Source organism: Bubalus bubalis, chromosome 14, assembly GCF_019923935.1.
Source record: "Bubalus bubalis isolate 160015118507 breed Murrah chromosome 14, NDDB_SH_1, whole genome shotgun sequence".
NCBI classification, from domain to species: Eukaryota; Metazoa; Chordata; class Mammalia; order Artiodactyla; family Bovidae; genus Bubalus; species Bubalus bubalis.
The window spans coordinates 23,727,287-23,752,205 of record NC_059170.1 but is presented as its reverse complement, the minus strand read 5'-3'; the positions used below and the strand labels follow the sequence as shown (position 1 = coordinate 23,752,205).

The window sequence follows — 24,919 nt, the reverse complement described above, 5'->3', positions numbered from 1 at the left end:
GGAGAAGGAAATGGCAATCCACTCCAGTGTTCTTTCCTGGAGAATCCCAGGACGGGGGAGCCTGGTGGGCTGCCCTCTATGGGGTCATACAGAGTCGGACACGACTGAAGCGACTTAGCAGAATGAAAGAGGGGTTATTACTATGGACCCTGCAGATATTAAAAGGATAATCAGGGAACACTCCAAAAAACTGTACACAATTTAGATGAAATGGAACAATTCTTTGGAAACCACAAACCAGTAAAACTCACCCAAAATGAAATAGACAACTGCATAGCCTTACAATTATTTAAAAAATTGAATTCATAGTTTAAAACCTTCTAAAATATAAATCTCCAGATCCAGATGGTTTCATGGGTTAATTCTACCAAACGCTTAAAGAAGAAATAGTACAAATTCTACATAGTCTTTTCACAGAAAAATAAAATAGGAAGAAACAATTTCCAAGTAATTTTTATGAGGTCAGTACCGTACTGATCCCAAGATCAGAAAAAGACAGTACAAGAAAGGACAAAAACAGACAAATATCCCTCATGAACACAGATGCAAACATCCTAAACAAATTGCTAGCAAATCCATATGGAAAGATGCTTAACATCATTAGTTATTAGGAAAATGGAAATCAAAACCATGAGTTATTACTTAAAACTCACTAGGATAGCTGTAATCAAAAAAAGGGGCAATAACAAGTACTGGTGAGAATATAGAGAAATTGGAACTCACACATTGTTGGTAGAAATGTAAAAAGGCACAGATATTTTGTAAACAGTTTGATAATTCCTTTAACACTGCTGCTGCTGCTAAGTCACTTCAGTCGTGTCAGACTCTGTGCGACCTCATAGACTGTAGCCCACCAGGCTCCTCTGTCCCTGAGATTCTCCAGGCAAGAATTCTGGAGTGGGTTGCCATTTCCTTCTCCAATTTCCTTTAATAGTTAAACATAAAATTATAATTTGACCCAGAAATTCTACTCCTACGTATATATCTAAGAAAGAGAAAACGTGTATACAAAAAACCTTATAACTTACAAACTCTTGTTCAGAGCAACATTATTCATAATAGTAAAAAATGGAAACAACAACAACATAATGGAAACAAGCCATGTCTACCAACTGATGTGGATAAACAAAATGCATACCCATATAATGGAATATTAATTTAGCCATTAAAGGAATGAAGTACAGATACATTCTACAACATAGATAAACATTATACTAAGTGAAAAAGGCCATATATTATATGACTAACAAAAAGTGGATGAGTTGTTGCCAGGAGTTGAGCGGAAGGAGGGATGAGAAGTCATTGCTTATGAGAATGGGGTTGCTTTTTGGCTGATGAAACTGTTCTAAAATTAGATAATGGTATTGGTTCCATAATACTGTGAATATACAAAAATTCAATACCTACTTATGATAAAAACAAACAAACACCTCTCAGCAAATTAGGAATAAAAAGGAATATCTTCAACTTGAAAAAAATTACTGACACATGCCCAAACCCACCACTACCCCACCCTTACCCACACAACATACAAAACAAAATATATCTAATATCATACTTAATGGTGAATGCGCAAGAAGGAATGAGTTCCTTCTTGCACTGGGAATAGATTAGAAAGGAAACGAAACCATCCCTATTTGCAGTCATGATAGTCTGTAAAAAATCCCAAGGAATCTACAAAAAACAAAGTTCTAAAAGTAATTTGTGAGTTTAGCAAGGTCACAAGATGGCAAGAAAACACAGAAAAACTCTACAAAAAAGATCTTCATGACCCACATAATCACGATGGTGTGATCACTCACCTAGAGCCAGACATCATGGAATGTGAAGTCAAGTGGGCCTTGGGAAGTATCACTATAAATAAAGATAGTGGAGGTGATGGAATTCCAGTTGAGCTCTTTCAAATCCTGAAAGATGATGCTGTGAAAGTGCTGCACTCAATATGTCAGCAAATTTGGAAAACTCAGCAGTGGCCATGGACTGGAAAAGGTCTGTTTTCATGTCAATCCCCAAGAAAGGCAATGCCAAAGAATGCTCAAACTACCGCACAATTGCGCTCATCTCACACGCTAGTAAAGTAATGCTCAAAATTCTTCAAGCCAGCCTTCAGCAATACATGAACTGTGAACTTCCAGATGTTCAAGCTGGTTTTAGAAAAGGCAGAGGAACCAGAGATCAAATTGCCAACATTCACTGGATCATGGAAATAGCAAGAGAGTTCCAGAAAAGCATCTATTTTTGCTTTTTTGACTGTGCCAAAGCCTTTGACTGTGTGGATCACAATAAATTGTGGAAAATTCTTCAAGAGATGGGAATACCAGACCACCTGACCTGCCTCTTGAGAAACCTATATGCAGGTCAGGAAGCAACAGTTAGAACTGAATATGGAACAACAGACTGTTTCCAAATAGGAAAAGGAGTACGTCAAGGCTGTATATTGTCACCCTGCTTATTTAACTTATATGCAGAGTACATCATGAGAAACGCTGGGCTGGAAGAAGCACAAGCTGGAATCAAGATTGCTGAGAGAAATATCAATAACCTCAGATATGCAGATGACACCACCCTTATGGCAAAAAGCGAAGAACTAAAAAGCCTCTTGATGAAAGTGAAAGAGGAGACTGAAAAAGTTGGCTTAAAGCTCAACATTCAGAAAACGAAGATCATGGCATCCGGTCCCATCACTTCATGGGAAATAGATGGGGAAACAGTGGAAACAGTGTCAGACTTTATTTTTGGGGGCTCCAAAATCACTGCAGATGGTGATTGCAGCCATGAAGTTAAAAGACGCTTACTCCTTGGAAGGAAAGTTATGACCATCCTAGACAGCATATTAAAAAGCAGAGACATTACCTTGTCAACAAAGGTCCGTCTAGTCAAGGCTATGGTTTTTCCAGTGGTCATGTATGGATGTGAGAGTTGGACTATAAAGAAAGCTGAGCACCGAAGAATTGATGCTTTTGAACTGTGGTGTTGGAGAAGACTCTTGAGAGTCCCTTGGACTACAAGGAGATCCAACCAGTCCATCCTAAAGGAGATCAGTCCTGGATATTCATTGGAAGGACTGATGTTTCAAGCTGAAACTCCAATATTTTGGCCACCTAATGCGACAAGCTGACTCATTTGAAAAGACCCTAATGTTGGGAAAGATTGAGGGCACGAGGAGAAGGGGATGACAGAAGATGAGATGGTTGGATGGGATCACCGACTCAAAGGACATGAGTTTGAGTGAACTCCGGGAGTTGGTGATGGACAGGGAGGCCTGGCGTGCTGTGGTTCATGGGGTTGCAAAGAGTCGGACACGACTGAGTGACTGCACTGTAACTGTAACAGGGTATAAAATTAACCTGCAAAAGTCAACTATATTAATGACAAAATTATAAAGATGGAAAACAGGCTAAAGGTCTTCAGGGGCTAGGGAGGAAAGTAAGGAAGGAAGTGGCAGTAGCTACAAAAAAGTAACAGGTCATTCCTGTGAAAGAACTGTTCTATTTCTTGACTGTGGTGGTGGTCACATGAAGCCACCTATGTAATACAATTGCATAGAACTAAACACACACAGGTGGCTCAGACAGTAAAGCGTCTGCCTGCAGTGCAGGGGACCTGGGTTCGATCCCTGGGTTGGGAAGATCCCCTGGAGAAGGAAATGGCAACCCACTCCAGTACTCTTGCCTGGAAAATACCATGGACTGAGGAGCCTGGTGGGCTACAGTCCATGGGGTCGCAAAGAGTTGGACACAACTGAGTGAACACATTCATTCTAAACACACACAAACAAATGAGTGCATGTAAAACTGGTGAGACATGAATAAGGTGAGCAGACTGTATCATGTCAGTGTCCCTGATACTGTACTATAAATATGTAAGATGTTACCACTGGGGAAATTGGATGAAGAGTATACAGGATCCGTATTGTTTTTCACAAGTTCATGTGAACCTACAGTTATCTCCAAATAAAAAAGTAAACAAAAAGTCAACTGGAACTCACATACATTGCTAATAGGAATGCAGAAAGGTACATCTGGAAAATAATTTGTTAGTTTCTTATAAAGTTAAACATGCACTGGCCATATGACCCAGGCCTAGATATTTACCTTAGAAAATTAGAAACTTATTCATACAAAAACTGTACACAGGTGTATGCAGCAGCTCTATTTTTAATTGTTAAACAATATAAATGTCCTTCAGGGGGTAAATGGATACATAAACTGTGGTATATCCAGACAACAGACTGCTACTTAACAATACATAGGATTGAACCCCTGATATATGCTACAATTTGTACTAATCTCAAAGATTAGAATGCAAGAAGTCAGTCTGAAAAAAGGTTACTTACTATATAGTTCCTTTTGTATGACATTCTTAAAAGGATAAAACTATAGTCATGTAGAAGAGTAGTTACCAGGAGTTAGAATGGGGGAAGGGTGTGACTACAAAGGATTAGTACAAGGGATTTTTTTGGTACCCTGGTTCTGATGGTGCTCACAGGAATCTATACCTGTAAAATTCATTGAACTGTGCACTAAAATAAAAAAGTCAATCTTTCGTGTGTTAATTAAAAATTAAAGGAAATTTTTAAAAAAGGGAATTTTGACATCTAAAACTTATAGTTAATACATTCAAAGGGGCCATTTAGAATTTCGTTTGTAGCATAATTCCGGATACAATAGTATGGAGCTCACAGAGCATTACATGAAAATCTCTTAATTCAAACTTCAACTAAGAAAGAAAAACTTTGGTTTTAATGTCAAAAATGCTCAGTATACACCATATAAAGAACATTTATTTTAGTTACCTTTACTTGAATTATAGCTGAAAACAACATGTTGAATAAGCATCCATTAATTTTTTCTAATGTTAGTTTTGCTGATACATAAATGATAGCCATAATAATCATTAATAGTAAATAAACAGGTTGCATGAACTATAATTAGACTAAAGCCATATTATATTAGACTCATATAATTTGAGACTAAGAAAAATTTTATAACTCTTCGATTAAGATATTAGATTAAAAGCCAGGGCATTATATCAAACCAAGAGTGATATGCAGTATAATCAAATAAATTATTGTTGTGGAGAAATAAGAAAGTGTTAATTATTAATTACTAATATTTATTAATAATTAATAATTATTAAGTTATAAAATTTAAGTAAATAATCCACTTTATAAAAATCCTTGAAGACACAAAGTATTTTTAAAATGTATCCTAAATGCAACATTCAAGTCAAGGAAATGGTAAATGATATGCATTCAAGTCAACCAAGTTAAAAATATTACTTAGCTACAATTATTTCTGGAAGCATGTAGGTTTCTAATTATGCCTATGCTTATTCTGAACTTACAAAGAGGAAATATGGGCTCAACCTATCTATCTATGAAATATGAGCTCAACCTATCTATGAAATGGATCAGACCTTCAGCTGCTTCCAGACAGCTTCTGCATTAAACTGAACAATCTATACAGAAATTCCAATGATGACATAAATCTGCATGTTCTGGATTTCCTTCACATTTTATGGAACATTGGTCCCACTGTAGCTATAATATCTGCATAGGGAGCACTCTGGCTCAGCTCAATAGCCTGATGTTTTTTCAGGATAAGAAAGCTATAAAATTTGGCAGCAGTTTGTTTCCGGTCACTATTTCTGCAGAGCTTCATCAGACTAAAGTACTGCATTCCCATCTTGTTGGATTCCTGGGAAAACAATTATAAAAGAGGAAAGGGAAATAAGATCATTAGAAACAAAGCAGGCTGTGGATGTATAATGAACAATAAATATTGGTATTTTTGATAAGTGACTGAAATTCTTAAATGGAGAAATGCAAATGATTGATTAGGAAACATAAAAAAACAGGTCATTGAGCACAGCTTGGTTCATTGAGAAAATACACGCAAAAGAACTCTAAAGTGTTATACAAATTTCAATGTGTTATACAAATGTTAGGTCTATTGATGTTAACATAAATGGCTCCTGGGAAAAGTGCAATTAATTGAGACTTTCAGGCAGAAAAAAGTCCACAGGACCTTGGGAATCTTCAAAAACAATGATTATCAGCCTGTCAGGCTTGTTTTATAGGTACTGCAGGGTGGAGTTAACTAAACAACTCTAGTATAAATGTAATGGCAGGGGAATATGACTAAATAAATATCTCCCAGTTTCTTTGCACAGATTAAAAAGGCATTGGTTCACTACAGGACACCTGTGAATCTACTTGAAAAACTGACGTACAATGAAGTATTTGATTAGACTGCACTTGGAATCAGATTTCTAGAGAAGGAGTATTGTGTTTTAGTTAGAAATACTATGGTGAATACTGGCCAGTATCCCTGTGAATATTGTACTAATTTGGTAGCCGTGAAGCATTTTTTTAAAAAGACCATATACAAAGGTCTTTTTTTTTTTTTTTTTTTTGCTAGTCCATAACATTTAACTCATGGCTCAGATGGTAAAGAACCTGCCTGTAATGCATGAGACACAGATTCAATCCCTGGCTCTGGAAGATCTCCTGGAGAAGGGAATGACTACCCACTCCAGTATTCTTGCCTGGAGAATTTAATGGAGAGATGAGCCTGGTGGGCTACAGCCCATGGGGTCACAAAGAGTCGGACACAACTGAGCAACCAACACTAACTTTTAAAAAATTGACAAGTTAAATATTTTATCATACTTTAATCTCAACCAAAGGAGTAGCATAGCACAGTGTCAGCAGCCTTTGAGATAGCATGCCAAGCCTTCATTTATTCCCTCTCTTGAGGAGACAAGATGTGGATTGGGTGGTTTTCCCCAGGGAGAGAGCAGGGACAGCCTTGTAAATTTCAAGAACCCTTTTGAAAAATACCCTGAGAGGATTATTCTGTTTCCTCCAGGAGCTCCTCTAAAATAAAGGTAAAGAAATGAAGAAGAGAAATACAAAGTGGAAGACTTATCAGACTTAGAGAAAGCTGAAACCTAAATGCCAGCAGAGAGGAGAACCAGCAAAAGGCAAGACAATTTGAGATACAGAACCTAGACCCTGCTTATGGAAAGCATTTAAGGAACTTATTTGGAGAACAAGAATTTTTGAGGAATGTAGTAACCTCTAGACTGAGATGAGTGAACCGCAACATCCAATGGATTTTCAGCCTCTAGCCAGCCCTGCTCACTTTTGACTGGCCAGACCCAATGACTCAAATTGGCATGTACCAATTCCTTAGTCAATCTTGTTCCTTCTGTTTCTCATGACTAATAGGGATTTTACACAATTCAGTGGTTTTTGTATACCAATCAAAAAACTCACTAGTTTGTTTAAATTCTGAAGTCAGGGGAGATTCTGTCAGCAACCAAGGACCTCTCAGTTCAGTCCCAAATGGGTTTTTCCTCCAACTGCAACCCAAAGCTTTATATCTGTCTTCCTTTCCCTATAGAGTTTATTTGTGCCACTAAATGGGTAAATGTATATAGACAGAATTTTACTTTCCTTCTAGATTCTCTAATTGTTTAATATATTTTACAGTGTCTAATATATCACATTGTTAAAGCCATTCATCAATTTACCTTTGCATTTCAAAAATCTGGACATAAGGCCAGCATATACTTATGCTCAGTATTTAATGGTGAAATTTGAGTGTAAGTACAATAAAACATGAAAAATGTGGGAAAAATGAGCATTTCCAGCAGTGAAAACCTCCCTATGAGATGCCTCTTGCAAAGGATCACCTTCATCCTTCTCCAAAAAAGGAGAAGAGGAAACATGAGAAGAAGCACATGGTCCAGAGCCCCAGTTCCTACTCTATGGATGTGAAATGCCCAGGATACTATAAAATCACCACCAGCTCTAGCCGTGCACAAACACTTGTGGTTTTGTGTGTTGGCTGCTCCTTGTTCTTGCCACCCTACAGGAATAAAAGCAAGGCTTACTGAAGGATGCTGCTTCAGACAGAAGTAGCACCAAAGAATCCAAAATCAAGATGAGTGGGAGACCATCCCAACAAACACATTTGAACAAAACAGAAACAAAATCCCTAAATGAAAGAAAACCTAGGAAAAGATCAGTGATTATAGGCAGCAATATGTCATAAGCTGGAAATTAAGTGTGAAGATAAAAATATGAGAATTCCTTAAAAGGCTACTTGAAAACAATTAGACCCTCAGGTTTACCATACCACCTCCAGAACCAGGAGACCATTAGTCCTGAACCCTAGCAGGAGGCAGAAAGTTGTCTTTCTGGAGGTACCAACCATGAGGTTTTAGACTTGGAATACGAGGCACTGTGGATAGTGGAAGAGAAGTGTTACAAACTGGGGGATTAAGGGAAATTCTAATATCTAAACAGTGAGACTGCCAGCTTCTCCCTTACTCCCTTTTGTTTCCTCAACCATGGACGTCATGCTTATATCTTCTAGACAGTAGATTTGACCATGCAAAAATAGACCATTCCAAGGAAAAAAATTCTATAGATAATGACATCTGTGTGCGTATGTATTGGCGGGGGTGGGGACACCCAAAATTATCTAGCTATGAAGACAAAAAGTCTATAAGCCCCACCCATGCTTATATAACCTCCAATCAGCTTTTTGGTGTCTCATTCTTAAATAAAAACCAAAGATCTATTAAACACTTGGATAAAATTTCTAATATCCAAGAGAATCACTAAGGAAACAGACAATGAGGGCAGTAGGAGAAAGCTATAACCTTGGAAAATTAAGAGAAGATACCATCCACAAAAAATGATTAGGATACTATTGAGAGAAAACAGATCAATGGTTGCTGGGGGCTGGGGGAGGGGGAGCAGTGGGGGAGATGAGACAAAGGATTATCAAGAGGCACAAAGAAACTTCTGGAGATTGTAGATATGTTCACTATCTTGACTGTGGTGAGAGTTTCCATAAATACATCAAAATTTATCTAACTGTATATTTTAAAATAGGTATGGTTTATTGTTATGTTAATCATACTTCAATAAAACTATTAAATGTAAATAAATAGATTGTGAAAGTCACTCAGTAGTGTCCAACTCTTTGTGACCCCATGGACTATACAGTCCATGGAATTCTCCAAGCTAGAATACTGGAGTGGGTAGCTGTTCAGATGCTATAAAATAAAATAATTTAAAAATAAAATAATCAATAATAAAATTATTAATAAAACAAAATAAAAACTGAGAAAAAAACTCCTGGAAAACAAAAAAGTTCAATAAAAATGAGGATAAAGCTGAAGAAATCTTCTAGAGCAATAAAGAACTACAGACATAGGTTCATGACATTGTACAGGGGTCAGGGATCAAGACCATCCCTAAGAAAAAGAAATGCAAAAAGGCAAAATGGTTGTCTGAGGAGGCCTTACAAATAGCTGTGAAAAGAAGAGAAGCTAGAGGCAAAGGAGAAAAGGAAAGATAACACCCATTTGAATGCAGAGTTCCAAAGAACAGCAAGGAGAGATAAGAAAGCTTCCTCAGTAATCAATGCAAAGAAATAGAGGAAAACAATAGAATGGGAAAGACTAGAGATCTCTTCAGGAAAATTAGAGATACCAAGGGAACATTTCATGCAAAGATGGGCTCAATAAAGGACAGAAATGGTATGGACCTAACAGAAGCAGAAGATATTAAGAAGAGGTGGCAAGAATAGTCAAAAGAACTGTACAAAAAAGATCTTCATGACCCAGATAATCACGATGGTGTGATCACTCACCTAAAGCCAGACATCCTGAAACGCAAAGTCAAGTGGGTCTTAGGAAGCATCTCTAGGAGCAAAGCTAGTGGAGGTGATGGAATTCCAGTTGAGCTATTTCAAATCCTAAAAGATGATGTTGTGAAAGTGCTGCACTTATTACACCAGCAAAGTTGGAAAACTCAGCAGTGGCCACAGGATTAGAAAAGTTCAGTTTTCATTCCAATCCCAAAGAAAGGCAATGCCAAAGAATGTTCAAACTACCGCACAATTGCACTCATTTCACACACTAGCAAAGTAATGCTCAAAATTCTCCAAGCCAGGCTTCAACAGTACATGAACCCTGAACTTCCAGATGTTCAAGCTGGTTTTAGAAAAGGCAGAGGAACCAGAGATGAAATTGCCAACATCCATTGGATCATCGAAAAAGCAAGAGAGTTCCAGAAAAACATCTACTTCTGCTTTACTGGCTATGCCAAAGCCCTTGACTGTGTATATCACAACAAACTGTGAAAAATTCTTCAAGAGATGGGAATACCAGACCACCTGACCTGCCTCCTGAGAAATCTGTATGCAGGTCAGGAAGCAACAGTTAGAACTGAACATGGAACAACAGACTGGTTCCAAATGAGGAAAGGAGTATGTCAAGGCTGTATATTGTCACTCTGCTTATTTAATTTATATGCAGAGTGCTGCTGCTGCTGCTGCTAAGTCGCTTCAGTCGTGTCTGACTCTGTGCGACCCCATAGACGGCAGCCCAGCAGGCTCCCTCGTCCCTGGGATTCTCTAGGCAAGAACACTGGAGTGGGTTGCCATTTCCTTCTCCAATGCATGAAAGTGAAAAGTGAAAGTGAAGTCGCTCAGTCGTGTCCGACTATTAGCGACCCCATGGACTGCAGCCTACCAAGCTCCTCTGTCCATGGGATTTTCCAGGCAAGAGTACTGGAGTGGGGTGCCATTGCCTACATCATGAGAAATGCTGGGCTGGATGAAACACCAGCTGGAATCAAGATTGCTGGGAGAAATATCAATAACCTCAGATATGCAGATGACTCCACCCTTATGGCAGGAAGCAAAGAAGAACTAAAGAGCCTCTTGATGAAAGTGAAAGTGGAGAGAGAAAAAGTTGGCTTAAAGCTCAGCATTCAAAAAACGAAGATCATGGCATCTGGTCCCATCACTTCATGGGAAATAGATGGGGAAACAATGAAAGACTTTATTTTCTTGGGCTCCAAAATCACTGCAGATGGTGACTGCAGCCATGAAATTAAAAGATGCTTGATCCTTGGAAGAAAAGTTATGACCAACCTAGACAGCATATTAAAAAGCAGAGATATCACTTTGCCAACAAAGGTCCATCTAGTCAAAGATATGGTTTTTCCAGTAGTCATGTATGGATGTGAGAGTTGGACTATAAAGAAAGCTGAGCACCAAGGAATTGATGCTTTTGAACTGTGGTGTTGGAGAAGACTCTTGAGAGTCCCTTGGACTGCAGGGAGATCCAACCAGTCCATTCTGAAGGAGATCAGCCCTGGGATTTCTTTGGAAGGAATGATGCTAAAGCTGAAACTCCAGTACTTTGGCCACCTCATGCGAAGAGTTGACTCATTGGAAAAGGCTCTGATGTTGGGAGGGATTGGGGGCAGGAGGAGAAGGGCACGACAGAGGATGAGATGGCTGGATGGTATCACTGACTCGATGGATGTGAGTCTGAGTGAACTCCAGGAGTTGGTGATGGACAGGGAGGCCTGGCGTGCTGTGATTCATGGGGTCGCAAAGAGTCAGACACGACTGAGCGACTGAACTGAACTGAATGGCTGAATACTGTGCTGAAGATAGACTGGGGTTGGGGAGATATAACTAAGTTAAATTTTCATTTTCTGTTGAAAGAACTCAGCAGATAAAATGTAAAGCTGAAATATTAGGATAGAGGAGTAAGAACTTGTAATTAGAAGTATAGATATAAATCTAAAAGAAATAGTTCAGTTTCCTCTGGAAAGCAGAACTTAGGGATAAGGAGGGGATAGGACAAAACACTTCTGTGTTTCCCTTTTAGCCTTACAGCATTGTATACTGAACTTTCAAAATTATATGCATGGATGGGGCTTCCTTAATGGCTCAGTGGTAAAGATTTCGCCTGCAGTAGTTTGATTCCTGGGTCAAGAAGATTCTCTGGAGGTGGAAATGGCAACCTACTCCAATATTCTTACCTGGAAAAAAATCCCATGGACAGAGGAGCCTGGCAGGCTACAGTACATGGGGTTGCAAAGAGTCAGACACGACTGGGTGACTAAGCATGAATTATTTTTATAAAAATATGTTAAATTTTGAAATTATCTGTTTTGTTCTTAAACTGTTATAAATTTAATTACATATTGAGAATTAGTTGACAGCCTGCTCAACACAAGAATGAGACATAGCATAGATGTCTAGGGACATGCATATGGGTAAGAATTGATTACAGCATATGGGCACCAAAAACAAACTCATACTTAGCCCTGGGTATACAGCTTACAATACATTTCACTATAGAGTAATTTGGCCTCAACAAGAACACAGTGAAAATGGTTTCATTTTTATTAATATCTAGAGGATTGAACTCAACTTTTTATTTTTAAAACTAAAAACAGTGTTGATAAACCCTACCAAGTCTTACCTGCAAACTATGTAACATCTGAAGTATTCTTAGATTCCATTTTTCTGCCTCAATATTTTGTTCATTCCCCCATGACTCCTGTTTGAAAAATTGATAAAATATTTCCTTTAATCAAAATTTATTGACTGTTTACTATCTGCCAACCATAGTGTAGAAAGAAACACAAGACACACAACCGTAACATGGGGTCCTGCCAAATAAGGAGGTTATCATCTGCAGTTGAGAGAATAAGACTAACAAACAGATACAGCTCAGTTTTTATAGGCTGATATCTATGCTCCCAGGCTATCTTCTGACAAGGGGCTCCAGAGTAGGAGATTCTGCATCTGTATTGGTGATGCATCCCAGGCATTGTACCCTTACTTTTAAAGGTAAAGATGACCACTTTTGGCTAGGACTGTCCCAGCTCTGGTCAATCTGAACTCAGATGACAGGAGTAAACATAAAGTTAGAGAAGAACTGCATTATAAAGATCTTTATTTGAATTTATCTGGTGATATAAAGGTTCTAACAATAACTGATGTTTAGTGAGTTGTGTTCAATTGGGTTAGGAACCTTTCAAATTTCAAGGATGCCTTGTTGAAAAAAAGATCAACACACTGCCTTTCACATTATGTAAATAGATCCAACTTTTCAATCTTCTTTTCAGTTTTTAGTCACTTGCAGAAACACCATAATATTTAAAAATTGTAAACTTGAAATCCCTTCACAGGAACTCACTCTAAGTCTCCTTACCAACTAACAACTTATAAACTGAGAACAGAACTGAGCATAGGAAAAGTGCTGCTAAGTCTGATAAAAAAGCATGCCTATAAAGGGTTTGGGGGTGGGGATGGGCAAGCGGCACAGATCTGACCTATTAATACTTTATAATTTTTCCTATGTTATCTCTGTTATCATGCAACCTAACAGCTTCTGTGTTACCCTTATTACAGCTCCACTGTTTGTCAAGCTTTCACGTATACCTCTGGAGCCCAGACACTTCCTAACAGTGCTTTCAATTTCATCGACTCCAAGATGACTTCAGAAAGCTTCAGAATATCCTATATGATGTTTTAAATCATCTAAGGCTAAAGGGACTGCCAAGTCCCCATTCCTGCCAGCTGCACTGGCTTCCTGGTTCTGCCTATACAGCATCCTTTCTTACATGCCAAAGAGACTGATCTGAAAATATGGTCAATATTATTCTGTACAGTTTTCTAAATTCTAGGTAAAATGTTTATGTTTATTCCTTACTGGTTGATTCTGGGATAAATTAGTTCACCCAATTACTAATGTTTTATTTTATTGTTAAATACACAAAAGCTATTTTTCAAATGTGAAAAGTAATGGCCCAACTCCTTGTTAAAGATCCATGAGATTGCAGCTTCACCTATATTGTACAACTAAACTAACCAGGAAAAGCCTCAGAAAAAATAGTCTGTGCACTTTGCTAAAGCCTGTCTACTTGAGCTATCTGGATACCCTACAGCTAAGTCCATTGTGTGGAAAGCCTAGTTGATCATTAAAACAGCTGAACTTGTGCTGTGTTGTGGTTTTCTTGACCATATGTAAAAATAACCTGTGTCTAGAAGCAAAGAAGAACTGTACAAAAACAAACAAAAAACAGAAGAACTGTACAAAAAAGATCTTCAAGACCCAGATAATCACAATGCTGTGATCACTCACCTAGAGCCAGACATCCTGGAATGTGAAGTCAAGTGGGCCTTAGAAAGCATCACTATGAACAAAGCTAGTGGAGGTGATGGAATTCCAGTTGAGCTCTTTCAAATCCTGAAAGATGATGCTGTGAAAGTGCTGCACTCAGTATGCCAGCAAATTTGGAAAACTCAGCAGTGGCCACAGGACTGGAAAAGGTCAGTTTTCATTCCAGTCCCAAAGAAAGGCAATGCCAAAGAATGCTCGAACTACCACACAATTGCACTCATCTCACACGCTAGTAAAGTAATGCTCAAAATTTTCCAAGCCAGGCTTCAGCAATATGTGAACTGTGAAATTCCAGATGTTCAAGCTGGTTTTAGAAAAGGCAGAGGAACCAGAGATCAAATTGCCAACATTTGCTGGATCATCGAAAAAGCAAGAGAGTTCCAGAAAAGCATCTATTTCTGCTTTATTGACTATGCCAAAGCCTTTGACTGTGTAGATCACAATAAACTGTGGAAAATTCTGAAAGAGATGGGAATACCAGACTATCTGACCTGCCTCTTGAGAAACCTGTATGCAGGTCAGGAAGCAACAGTTAGAACTAAACATGGAACAACAGACTGGTTCCATATAGGAAAAGGAGTACGTCAAGGCTGTATATTGTCACCCTGCTTATTTAACTTATATGCAGAGTACATCATGAGAAACACTGGGCTGGAAGAAGCACAAGCTGGAATCAAGATTGCAGGGAGAAATATCAATAACCTCAGATATGCAGACGACACCACCCTTATGGCAGAAAGTGAAGAAGAACTAAAAAACCTCTTGATGAAAGTGAAAGAGGAGACTGAAAAAGTTGGCTTAAAGCTCAACATTCAGAAAACGAAGATCATGGCATCCGGTCCCATCACTTCATGGGAAATAGATGGGGAAACAGTGGAAACAGTGTCAGACTTTATTTTTTGGGGCTCCAAAATCACTGCAGATGGTGACTGCAGCCATGAAATTAAAAGATGCTTACTTCTTGGAAGGAAAGTTATGACCAACCTAGACAGCATATTTAAAAGCAGAGACGTTACTTTGCCAACAAAGGTCTGTCTAGTCAAGGCTATGGTTTTTCCAGTAGTCATGTATGGATGTGAGAGTTGGACGGTGAAGAAAGCTGAGCGCCGAAGAATTGATGCTTTTGAACTGTGGTGTTGGAGAAGACTCTTGAGAGTCCCTTGGACTTCAAGAAGATCCAACCAGTCCATCCTAAAGGAGATCAGTTCTGGGTGTTCATTGGAAGGACTAATGTTGAAGCTGAAACTCCAATACTTTGGTCACCTCATGCGAAGAGTTGACTCATTAGAAAAGACCCTAATGCTAGGAAGGATTAGGGGCAGGAGGAGAAGGGGATGACAGAGGATGAAATGGCTGGGTGGCATCACCGACTCTATGTACATGGGTTTGGGTAGACTCCAAGAGTTGGTGATGGACAGGGAGGCCATGGCATGCTGTGATTCATGGTCACAAAGAGTTGGACACGACTGAGCAACTGAACTGACGTGAACTGAGAAGCAAAGAGAAAGGTGAAAGTGACTCAGCTGTCTTCTGGCTCAGCTGTTTGGACGCTTCAGGTAAAAATTTCAGGTATTTATTCTGTCCTAGATTATCCAGAGAATTCAGTCATATGAAAAAAACCAATTTAGTAGTCTTGGAACTCATTATACAGATAATTTATCTAAAAACAAACTAATATTAGGCATTACTAGGTGCTTCAATATTGTTTACTAAGAAACTTTTTGTCAAAATTTATTACAATCTTAAAAATGCCTTCAGCACTGTAGGACAGGGATTATAGAAAGGTGATAGTAATCTCTGTGGAGTCAGGTAAGTCCGATATTAGCTCAGGGTTTGCTATGGACTTGTGGTCCTCTCTGTAGACCATTCCCTTTGAATTTTGTATTCCTTTACCTGAAGTTTATGCTTTAACCTTCAATCCCATTCTTATTTTATTTCCACAAATGGTGAACAGATAAGAAATACAGTCAGGAATGGGAAATGGTCAGTAAAGACCATTCCCTTTTTCTGATCTCTAGAAGTCAGAACATTTTTTCATTTGAAAAATAAAATTTCAAATGTCTTAAGGCATACCCCATGATACAGCTCTGTTTCTTTAGAGATGTTTTAATAACTTTAAAAAATGACTATCAACATTTTAACCAGGACTACATTTGATAAGCATAAAAATCTCATATCTTTTAAAACATTACTTGAAATTTCAAAATAAATCAAAGAAAGAATAAAAGATCAAAGCAATTCTACATATGCTCTGTCAAGCTAATCATACACATCTTTGTTAAGATCACAAATTTAAACTGTAATTTTAGAAAGTAACATGACAGCTAAAAATAATTTTGGGGTAAATAAGGTGCTAACTATTTAGGAACAAAGTTTTAAAGAACATTCTCAAGACTATACATCTATTTACCAATTCCATTGGACAATTTTCAATTTCCTGTGCCAAGATGGCATTCATTAAAGATGATTCCTCAGCAGCTGAAGACACCCTTTCAACAATATCCTGCTAAAGCAAATCAGGGAAATGTAGGTAAGCCGTCACAGTAGTAGTAGCCATCACAGGAACAACCTCATTTTGTTAAATGATTTAATCACATGGATGCTCATTTCTAAAACGAATTTAAAATACTATCTGCATTCTCAAAATATCATTTCTGAAATATCCCAGACTTAGATATTCCTGTTTTCTTTATGCCTCCCACACATGAAGAACTTGCATGTTCTGCCCTCATTGCTTTTTTCCTCCTATATCTTATTCCTATATTCTATATTCTATCTTATATTCTTATTCCTCCAATATCTTTTTCCTGCCTATTTCTATCACTATCACAGACTTCATATCAAAAGTCTCTGCTGCTGTGCATCTGAGACCATTTCTTTTGAAGCAGTCTGTCTTTGCCCTAGTCCCCTACCTTTAATTTCATGCCAGAACCACGTGGCAGAGGAAGAACTGTAAGCAGAGGGAATGAGAATGGGAGAAGCGATATTAATATCCCTTCCTAGGGCTATGACAGGATTCTTGTCACTGCTGCTGGAGCTGCCAATGGCAAGAGTGAAGAAAAACTGTGTCCGCTGGAAGGGAAGTGGAAGAAGATAAATTCTCCATTCCCCATTGCTCCTTTCTCATCACTATAGAAGCTGTTGGACCCCTTTTCATCTTCAACCTGTCTCCAAGCTCCATTCCCCAACTGGCATCTATGATTGTGACTAAGTTAGAAGCTTCCTACGGTATAGTTTAATTGACTTTTCACTTTCAGTTCAGTTCAGTCACTCAGTCGTGTCTGACCCTTTGCGACCCCATGAATCACAGCACGCCAGGCCTCCCTGTCCATCACCAACTCCCAGAGTTCACCCAGACTCACATCCATTGAGTCAGTGATACCATCCAGCCATCTCATCCTCTGTCGTCCCCTTCTCCTCCTGCCCCCAATCCCTCCCAGCATCAGAGTCTTTTCCAATGAGTCAACTCTTCGCATGAGGTGGCCAAAGCATTGGAGTTTCAGCTTCAGCATCATTCCTTCCAAAGAAATCCCAGGGCTGATCTTCAGAATGGACTGGTTGGATCTCCTCGCAGTCCAAGAGACTCTCAAGAGTCTTCTCCAACACCACAGTTCAAAAGCATCAATTCTTCAGCGCTCAGCTTTCTTCACAGTCCAACTCTCACATCCATACATGATCACTGGAAAAACCATAGCCTAAATTAGATGGACCTTTGTTGGCAAAGTAATGTCTCTGCTTTTGAATATGCTGTCTAGGTTGGTCATAACTTTTCTTCCAAGGAGTAAGCGTCTTTTAATTTCATGGCTGCAATCACCATCTGTGGTGATTTTGGAGCCCCCCAAAATAAAGTCTCTCACTGTTTCCACTGTTTCCCCATCTATTTCCTATGAAGTGATGGGACCGGATGCCATGATCTTCGTTTTCTGAATGTTGAGCTTTAAGCCAACTTTTTCACTTTCCACTTTCACTTTCATCAGGAGGCTTTTTAGTTCTTCTTCACTTTCTGCCATAAGGGTGGTGTCATCTGCATATCTGAGGTTATTGTTATTTCTCCCGGCAATCTTGATTCCAGATTGCGCTTCTTTCAGCCCAGCGTTTCTCATGATGTACTCTTTGCATGAGTATAATGGGTTGCATTTGATTCTTTAATATACATGTTTGTGGAGCCCTATCATGTTTTCCCTTTTAATTTCTGTGAATATTACACACTTTCAGTTCAGTTCAGCTCAGTTGCTCAGTTGTGTCTGACTCTTTGTGACCCCATGAATCGCAGCATGCCAGGCCTCCCTGTCCATCACCAATTCCTGGAGTTCACTCAGACTCACGTCCATCGGGTCAGTGATGCCATCCAGCCATCTCATCCTCTTTCTTTAAAGAAAGCTGAGCACTGAAGAATTGATGCTTTAGAACTGTGGTGGTGGAGAAAACTCTTGAGGGTCCCTTGGACTGCAAGAAGATCCAACCAGTCAATCCTAAAGGAAATCAGTCCTCAATATTCATTGGAAGGACTGATGCTGAAGCTGAAACTCCAATACTTTGGCCACCTGATGTGAAGAACTGACTCCTTGGAGAAGACCCTGATGCTGGGAAAGATCGAAGGCCAGAGGAGAAGGGGACGACAAGAGGATGAGATGGTTGGATGGTATCACCACTCAATGGACATGAGTTTGAGCAAACTCTGGGAATTCATGATGGACAGGGAAGCCTGGTGTGCTGCAGTCTGTGGGGTCGCAAAGAGTCGGACATGACTGAGTGACTGAACTGAACTGAAAGTGACACTGGGAAAATACTGGAAAGCACATTGTTTAAAACTATGTTTTTAATAACTATGTTTTTCAAATAGAAAAAAAATAATTTTATTGGTAACGGATCTTTAGATATTCTTTCAGATTCAAGACTGGGCTTCCCTGGTAGCTCAGCTGGTTAAGAATCCACCTACAATGCAGGAGATCCCAGTTCAATTCTTGGGTCAGGAAGATCCCATGGAGAAGGGATAGACTACCCATTCCAGTCTTCTTGGGCTTCCCTGATGGCTCAGCTGGTAAAGAATCTGCCTGCAATGTGGGAGATCTGGGTTTGATCCCTGGTTTGGGAAGATCCCCTGGAGAAGGGAATGGCTACCCACTCTAGTATTTTGACCTGGAGAATTCCATGGACTATATAGTTGATGGGGTCACAAGAGTCAGACATGAATGAGTGACTTTCACTTTCACTTCAGATTCAAGACCAAGGTAATTCATGGATCTAACACATACTAGTCATAGAGATAGGAGGGTGAATTTATGAATAGAAGGAAAACATGGGCATATTTCTTTTTAATAGGTGTATTGTCTAGAGTTTTTAAGAATTCCTTGGTATACTGAATGTGAGGCCTTAGCATATGACCAGGTTCACAGATAATAATTTATTCAGTGTACCATGCAAAATACTATTTCAGTATGAAACTACTTATCTTGTGATTTACTATTATATCTTAAACTTCTAGAAAAACTGTTTTGGATGGAAATTACGTATTACCCTGCAGTACTGTTGCATACTAAGGAAGATATAGAATAACATAAGATGAAATATAAACTATAAATGTAAGAAGATATACCAGAGTCTCAATTTTATTTCACTATATATGTCAGGAAGATAATATTTTTATGATTCTCTTTGATTAACTTACATCAGAGTTAATGTTTTTATTGGTATTCTCATGAGAACTACATTTTGATCCATCAGTCACTTCCTTCCAAGTTTTAGGTTGACTTAACTCCTGCAGGAAATTTGGCTCTTCCATCATGGAGGTCTCTGAATTGTTAAGGAAGTAAAAAAGATTTCACCAAAGTTTCTTTCAAACTTAAAACTGGAATATGGCTTTTGCAAAAGAAAAGTTTTGACAGACAACTTAGAATCCACGAATTTAAGGATGCACAAGCTTTCTGATAGCACCCCAAGTCTCACATATTTATTTCCCTTTCCCCTCATTTGCCTCTTTATCACCTCTACTGCCATGTTCCATCAACTATCTCCTCCACACTTGCTCCCACACATTCAACTCTCAAGACAACATGGATAATTCAAGCCCATCTTGGTATATTGTTCAGCAGATTTTAATGCCTCCAGGAAGCAGGAGTTCATTCACCACAATAATAAGTTGGTTTTATTATTCCTTTATAATAGTCACAATAATAATTATTAATATTTCATGTCTTTTCTGGGAGATAGAAATGTCTATGTTTCAGGTTAACTGTATTGTTTAAATGCTATTCTTATCAAGTGATTTCTCAGGTTAGTTGTCTTAAAGTGATATATTATCCTACTAGATATAAAAATTTTCTTTATCAAAGGCTTGTGAGTACTGCCTATGAGGATAAGGGAGGTGGGAAAGGGTGAGATTAAGAATAGCCCACATAGTATATATACTTCATCTTTTTAAGGTGGTTTGTTGGACAAAAATTAATCTGCACATAGAAAAATACAATGCTGATTTAACGATTTCTTTTAAGTTCAAGTATTCTTCTAAGAGCATTTACATTTGGGAATATGGAATTAGGTCCCATCTTTATTTTGAAATGTAAAATCACGTTTTTGTTTCTACAACATTCCCTTCAACACCAACAGAATTAGGATGTCTCACCTAATATGTTTTTGCTTTCCATTTCTTCCTTTACTGACTCCTTCTGTATCAATTTTCTTCCAAGTTTAAAGCCAGAGGACACAAAGCATTTTGTAAACAACTGTAAAAATATACACTTTTCCTCATTTTTTGTACAAGTAAAGCAATTCAAAATACAAGCACATATGCTAAAAAGTAAAAACTATAATTCATGTACATACATCGAGCAAATTAATTCAAAAGTAAGGGGGTGTTTTTTCATGGGTTTAAATTGTTGCATATATGAATATAAATATGTATTTATTTATCACCAAACATTGCACCCATGTAAAAGTATGGAAACTGTTACCATTTTCAGTTCAGCATGAGTCAAATCCTGGGCAGCAGTTGACAGAAGTATATCTGCTCCTCCCTTTTGCTTCCACATCATCAATCTTTGGGTAGGAGGTGCAAGTTCCAAAACCATGAGTGTGTCCGTAAAGGAAGTAAGCTGTCTATGCATAATTTTGCTACTGATCTCCTTGACTGGATCTATGAGCAATTTCCTGTTTTTGCCTTTTCTTTTTTCAGCAATATCTAAATATAAGAAATATGTACAAATGTGATAGGTTGTACAGCTCTGTAAAATGATATTCTAGGCACTGCATATCTAAGAAATGTCTAACACAATACACCCTACAGAGTTGCCTTGGTAAGAAAATCCCAGTAGAAAATTCATTCTACTGAAAATTATCCTTTTAAGGTTTTTGCACAGCTAGGGTGTCTCAGCAGCCAAGGGTTAACACATTTTGTAAACTGCTTAGGAGGCAGTTGACCTACTAAGTGGACAACTGAAAACTGTGGAGCAGGGAGCACATTGAGAGGGAAGTCACTCAGTTTTGAAGTTTCATAAAATATCTAACTTTGCAAAAAGCAAAGGAGAAAAGGAAAGATATAAGCATCTGAATGCAGAGTTCCAAAGAATAGCAAGGAGAGATAAGAAAGCCTTCCTCAGTGATCAATGCAAAGAAATAGAGGGAAACAACAGAATGGGAAAGACTAGAGATCTCTTCAAGAAAATTAGAGATACCAAGGGAACATTTCATGCAAAGATGGGCTCGATAAAGGACAGAAATAGTATGGACCTAACAGAAGCAGAAGATATTAAGAAGAGGTGGCAGGAATACACAGAAGAACTGTACAAAAAAGATCTTCACGACCCAGATAATCACAATGGTGTGATCACTGACCTAGAGCCAGACATCCTGGAATGTGAAGTCAAGTGGGCCTTAGAAAGCATCACTACAAACAAAGCTAGTGGAGGTGATGGAATTCCAGTTGAGCTCTTTCAAATCCTGAAAGATGATGCTGTGTAAGTGCTGTACTCAGTATGCCAGCAAATTTGGAAAACTCAGCAGTGGCCATAGGACTGGAAAAGGTCAGTTTTCATTCCAATCCCAAAGAAAGGCAATGCCAAAGAATGCTCAAGCTACCGCACAATTGCACTCATCTCACACGCTAGTGGCAACCCAATCCAGTGTTCTTGCTTGGAGAATCCTAGGGACGGGGGAGCCTGGTGGGCTGCCATCTATGGGGTCACACAGGGCCGGACACGACTGAAGCAACTTAGCAGCAGCAGCAGCACACGCTAGTAAAGTAATGCTCAAAATTTTCCAAGCCAGGCTTCAGCAATATGTGAACCGTGAACTTCCTGATGTTCAAGCTGGTTTTAGAAAAGGCAGAGGAACCAGAGATCAAATTGCCAACATTTGCTGGATCATCGAAAAAGCAAGAGAGTTCCAGAAAAGCATCTATTTCTGCTTTATTGACTATGCCAAAGCCTTTGACTGTGTGGATCACAAGACTGTGGAAAATTCTTCAAAAGATGGGAATACCAGACCACCTGACCTGCCTCTTGAGAAACCTATATGCGGGTCAGGAAGCAACAGTTAGAACTGAATATGGAAAAACAGACTGGTTCCAAATAGGAAAAGGAGTACATCAAGGCTGTATATTGTCACCCTGCTTATTTAACTTATATGCAGAGTACATCATGAGAAACGCTGGGCTGGAAGAAGCACAAGCTGGAATCAAGATTGCTGGGAGAAATATCAATAACCTCAGATACGCAGATGACACCACCCTTATGGCAGAAAGTGAAGAGGAACTAAAAAGCCTCTTGATGAAAGTGAAAGAGGAGAGTGAAAAAGTTGGCTTAAAGCTCAACATTCAGAAGATGAAGATCATGGCATCTGGTCCCATCACTTCATAGGAAATAGATGGGGAAACAGTGGAAACAGTGTCAGATTTTATTTTCTTGGGCTCCAAAATCACTGCAGATGGTGATTGCAGCCATGAAATTAAAAGACGCTTACTCCTTGGAAGAAAAGTTATGACCAATCTAGATAGCATATTCAAAAGCAGAGACATTACTTTGCCAACAAAGGTCTGTCTAGTCAAGGCTATGGTTTTTCCTGTGGTCATGTATGGATGTGAGAGTTGGACTGTGAAGAAAGCTGAGCGCCGAAGAATTGATGCTTTTGAACTGTGGTGTTGGAGAAGACTCTTGAGAGTCCCTTGGACTGCAAGGAGATCCAACCAGTCCATTCTAAAGGAGATCAGTCCTGGGTGTTATTTGGAAGGACTGATGTTGAAGCTGAAACTCCAGTACTTTGGCCACCTCATGAGAAGAACTGACTCATTGGAAAAACCTGATGCTGGGAAGGATTGGGGGCAGGAGGAGAAGGGGACGACAGAGGGTGAGATGGCTGGATGGCATCACCGACTCGATGGACGTGAATCTGAGTGAACTCCGGGAGTTGGTGATGGACAGGGAGGCCTGGCGTGCTGCGATTCATGGGGTCGCAAAGAGTCGGACATAACTAAGTGACTGAACTGAACTAAATTGAAAATATCTAACTAACAAGATAACTTAAAAAAAATTACCAATACATTAAATATTTACTTATTTATTTTTCAGGATAACTTTTTGAAACATTAATTTGTATCTGTCCAGTGCATTTTCCCCTCTCCCACTGAAATTCATATGTAAATTCCAAATAGATAGCTAGGGTCATGGGATTTGCTCCTTTAACTAATTTTGCCAGGTGAAAAGCAGAAGTCAAGCTTTTCCTTAGTGAAGATGCAACAGTTGGGGGATGGTTAGATTTCTTGGAAAGGGTGGAAATCTGAGATCAGATGGAGCCAGAAGGAACCTGCTTGCTGATGTGTCTCAGTAAAATCCTAGGAATATGATAAGATTCCAAAGAAGCTGGCTGTGTGATGACCACAGAGACTATGCAGGCTGGGACACTGGGTATCACAAAGTGGTATGGCTCATGACCAGAGATTCCCTTCCACCTACTGCACCCCTCCCAAAACTTGATACTACATGGTTCAGGGCAGATAGGGGAGCTATGCAGATTGAATTTCCTGCCAAACCAAGTGGGATAGAGGCTCAGAATTGAATTCTGTAAAGAAAAAGTTGAATGCTTTATTCTTTGCATGCCTGAATTTATAAACTGAAATTCATATCAAAGATAATACTTAAAACTAGGATATGCTTAAAAGATCTAGGGATATATTTGATTCATATCCAGTGACTCTATTTGGATCCTTTTACTCTGTCTTATTTTAAATATGCAAACACTCATTTGCATGTTTATCTTCCCAGTCAGATTTTAAGCTTCTTAAAAGCAGGAACTATGTTGTCTTCATTTCTGTGCTCAGAATAAATGGCTCAATAACTACTGGAACTGAAATCAGTTTAAAATTTTCCAGTTTCCCAAACTGGATAGATGGTTTGATCAGGACTGGATAGAATAAAAGTATCATTTTAACTTTCTTCACATTCTTCCCTTATTGTATTATAAATGTTATTACTAGATTGACTACTTCCTAAAACATTTTAAGAATTATCAAAATATCTCAGGGTAAATGAGATAGTAGTGCCTCAAAGCTAAAAATAAAAACATGAATAATTCTGACCTGAAGTATCAATTGGGTCAAGGGTAAATTCTTCCTCTTCTTTTGATACTGTAGTTTCATCCATTTTTTCATTTTCAGGTGAACATACACACTCTGGATTATCTGGTGCTACTCGTCAACATTGCCATAAAAGGATTTATTAAAAATATAATGATTATGTTGCAAACTAGAAGACTATATGAGAATTAAAGTGAAAGATTAACTGTAGATTTATATTGCTAACTGGAGCCACAAATGAAGTTTTAGAATCATGTATTTAATAGAGTTGAAGAGGTTCAGAGATTATATAGTCTGGGACCCACAGTGTCCAGGTAGGTCAAATATTAATCACACACT

At 38.7% G+C, this 24,919-nt stretch overlaps 1 protein-coding gene and 1 pseudogene across 7 annotated transcripts in view; one reads left to right on the top strand and one right to left on the bottom strand.

The window, feature by feature from the left end:
- Positions 1-4,137: 4,137 nt before the first annotated feature.
- Positions 4,138-24,919, bottom strand: part of RAD21L1 (RAD21 cohesin complex component like 1) — a 40,839-nt gene continuing 20,057 nt past the window's right edge. For 3 of the 7 annotated variants that reach the window (XM_025263726.2, XM_044927779.1, XM_025263725.2), the window contains 7 exons: positions 24,584-24,691; positions 20,967-21,193; positions 20,639-20,738; positions 19,685-19,809; positions 16,427-16,522; positions 12,310-12,387; positions 4,138-5,699 (listed from right to left, as the gene is read on the bottom strand). In XM_025263726.2, the coding sequence (XP_025119511.1) occupies positions 5,511-5,699; positions 12,310-12,387; positions 16,427-16,522; positions 19,685-19,809; positions 20,639-20,738; positions 20,967-21,193; positions 24,584-24,691 (923 nt within the window). In that variant the 3' untranslated portion in view covers positions 4,138-5,510. The remainder of the gene's footprint in view (positions 5,700-12,309; positions 12,388-16,426; positions 16,523-19,684; positions 19,810-20,638; positions 20,739-20,966; positions 21,194-24,583; positions 24,692-24,919) is intronic. The other 4 variants (XM_025263728.2, XM_025263729.2, XM_025263730.2 and 1 more) reach the window with 4 other exon arrangements.
- Positions 7,314-7,930, top strand: LOC102389929 (annotated as a pseudogene).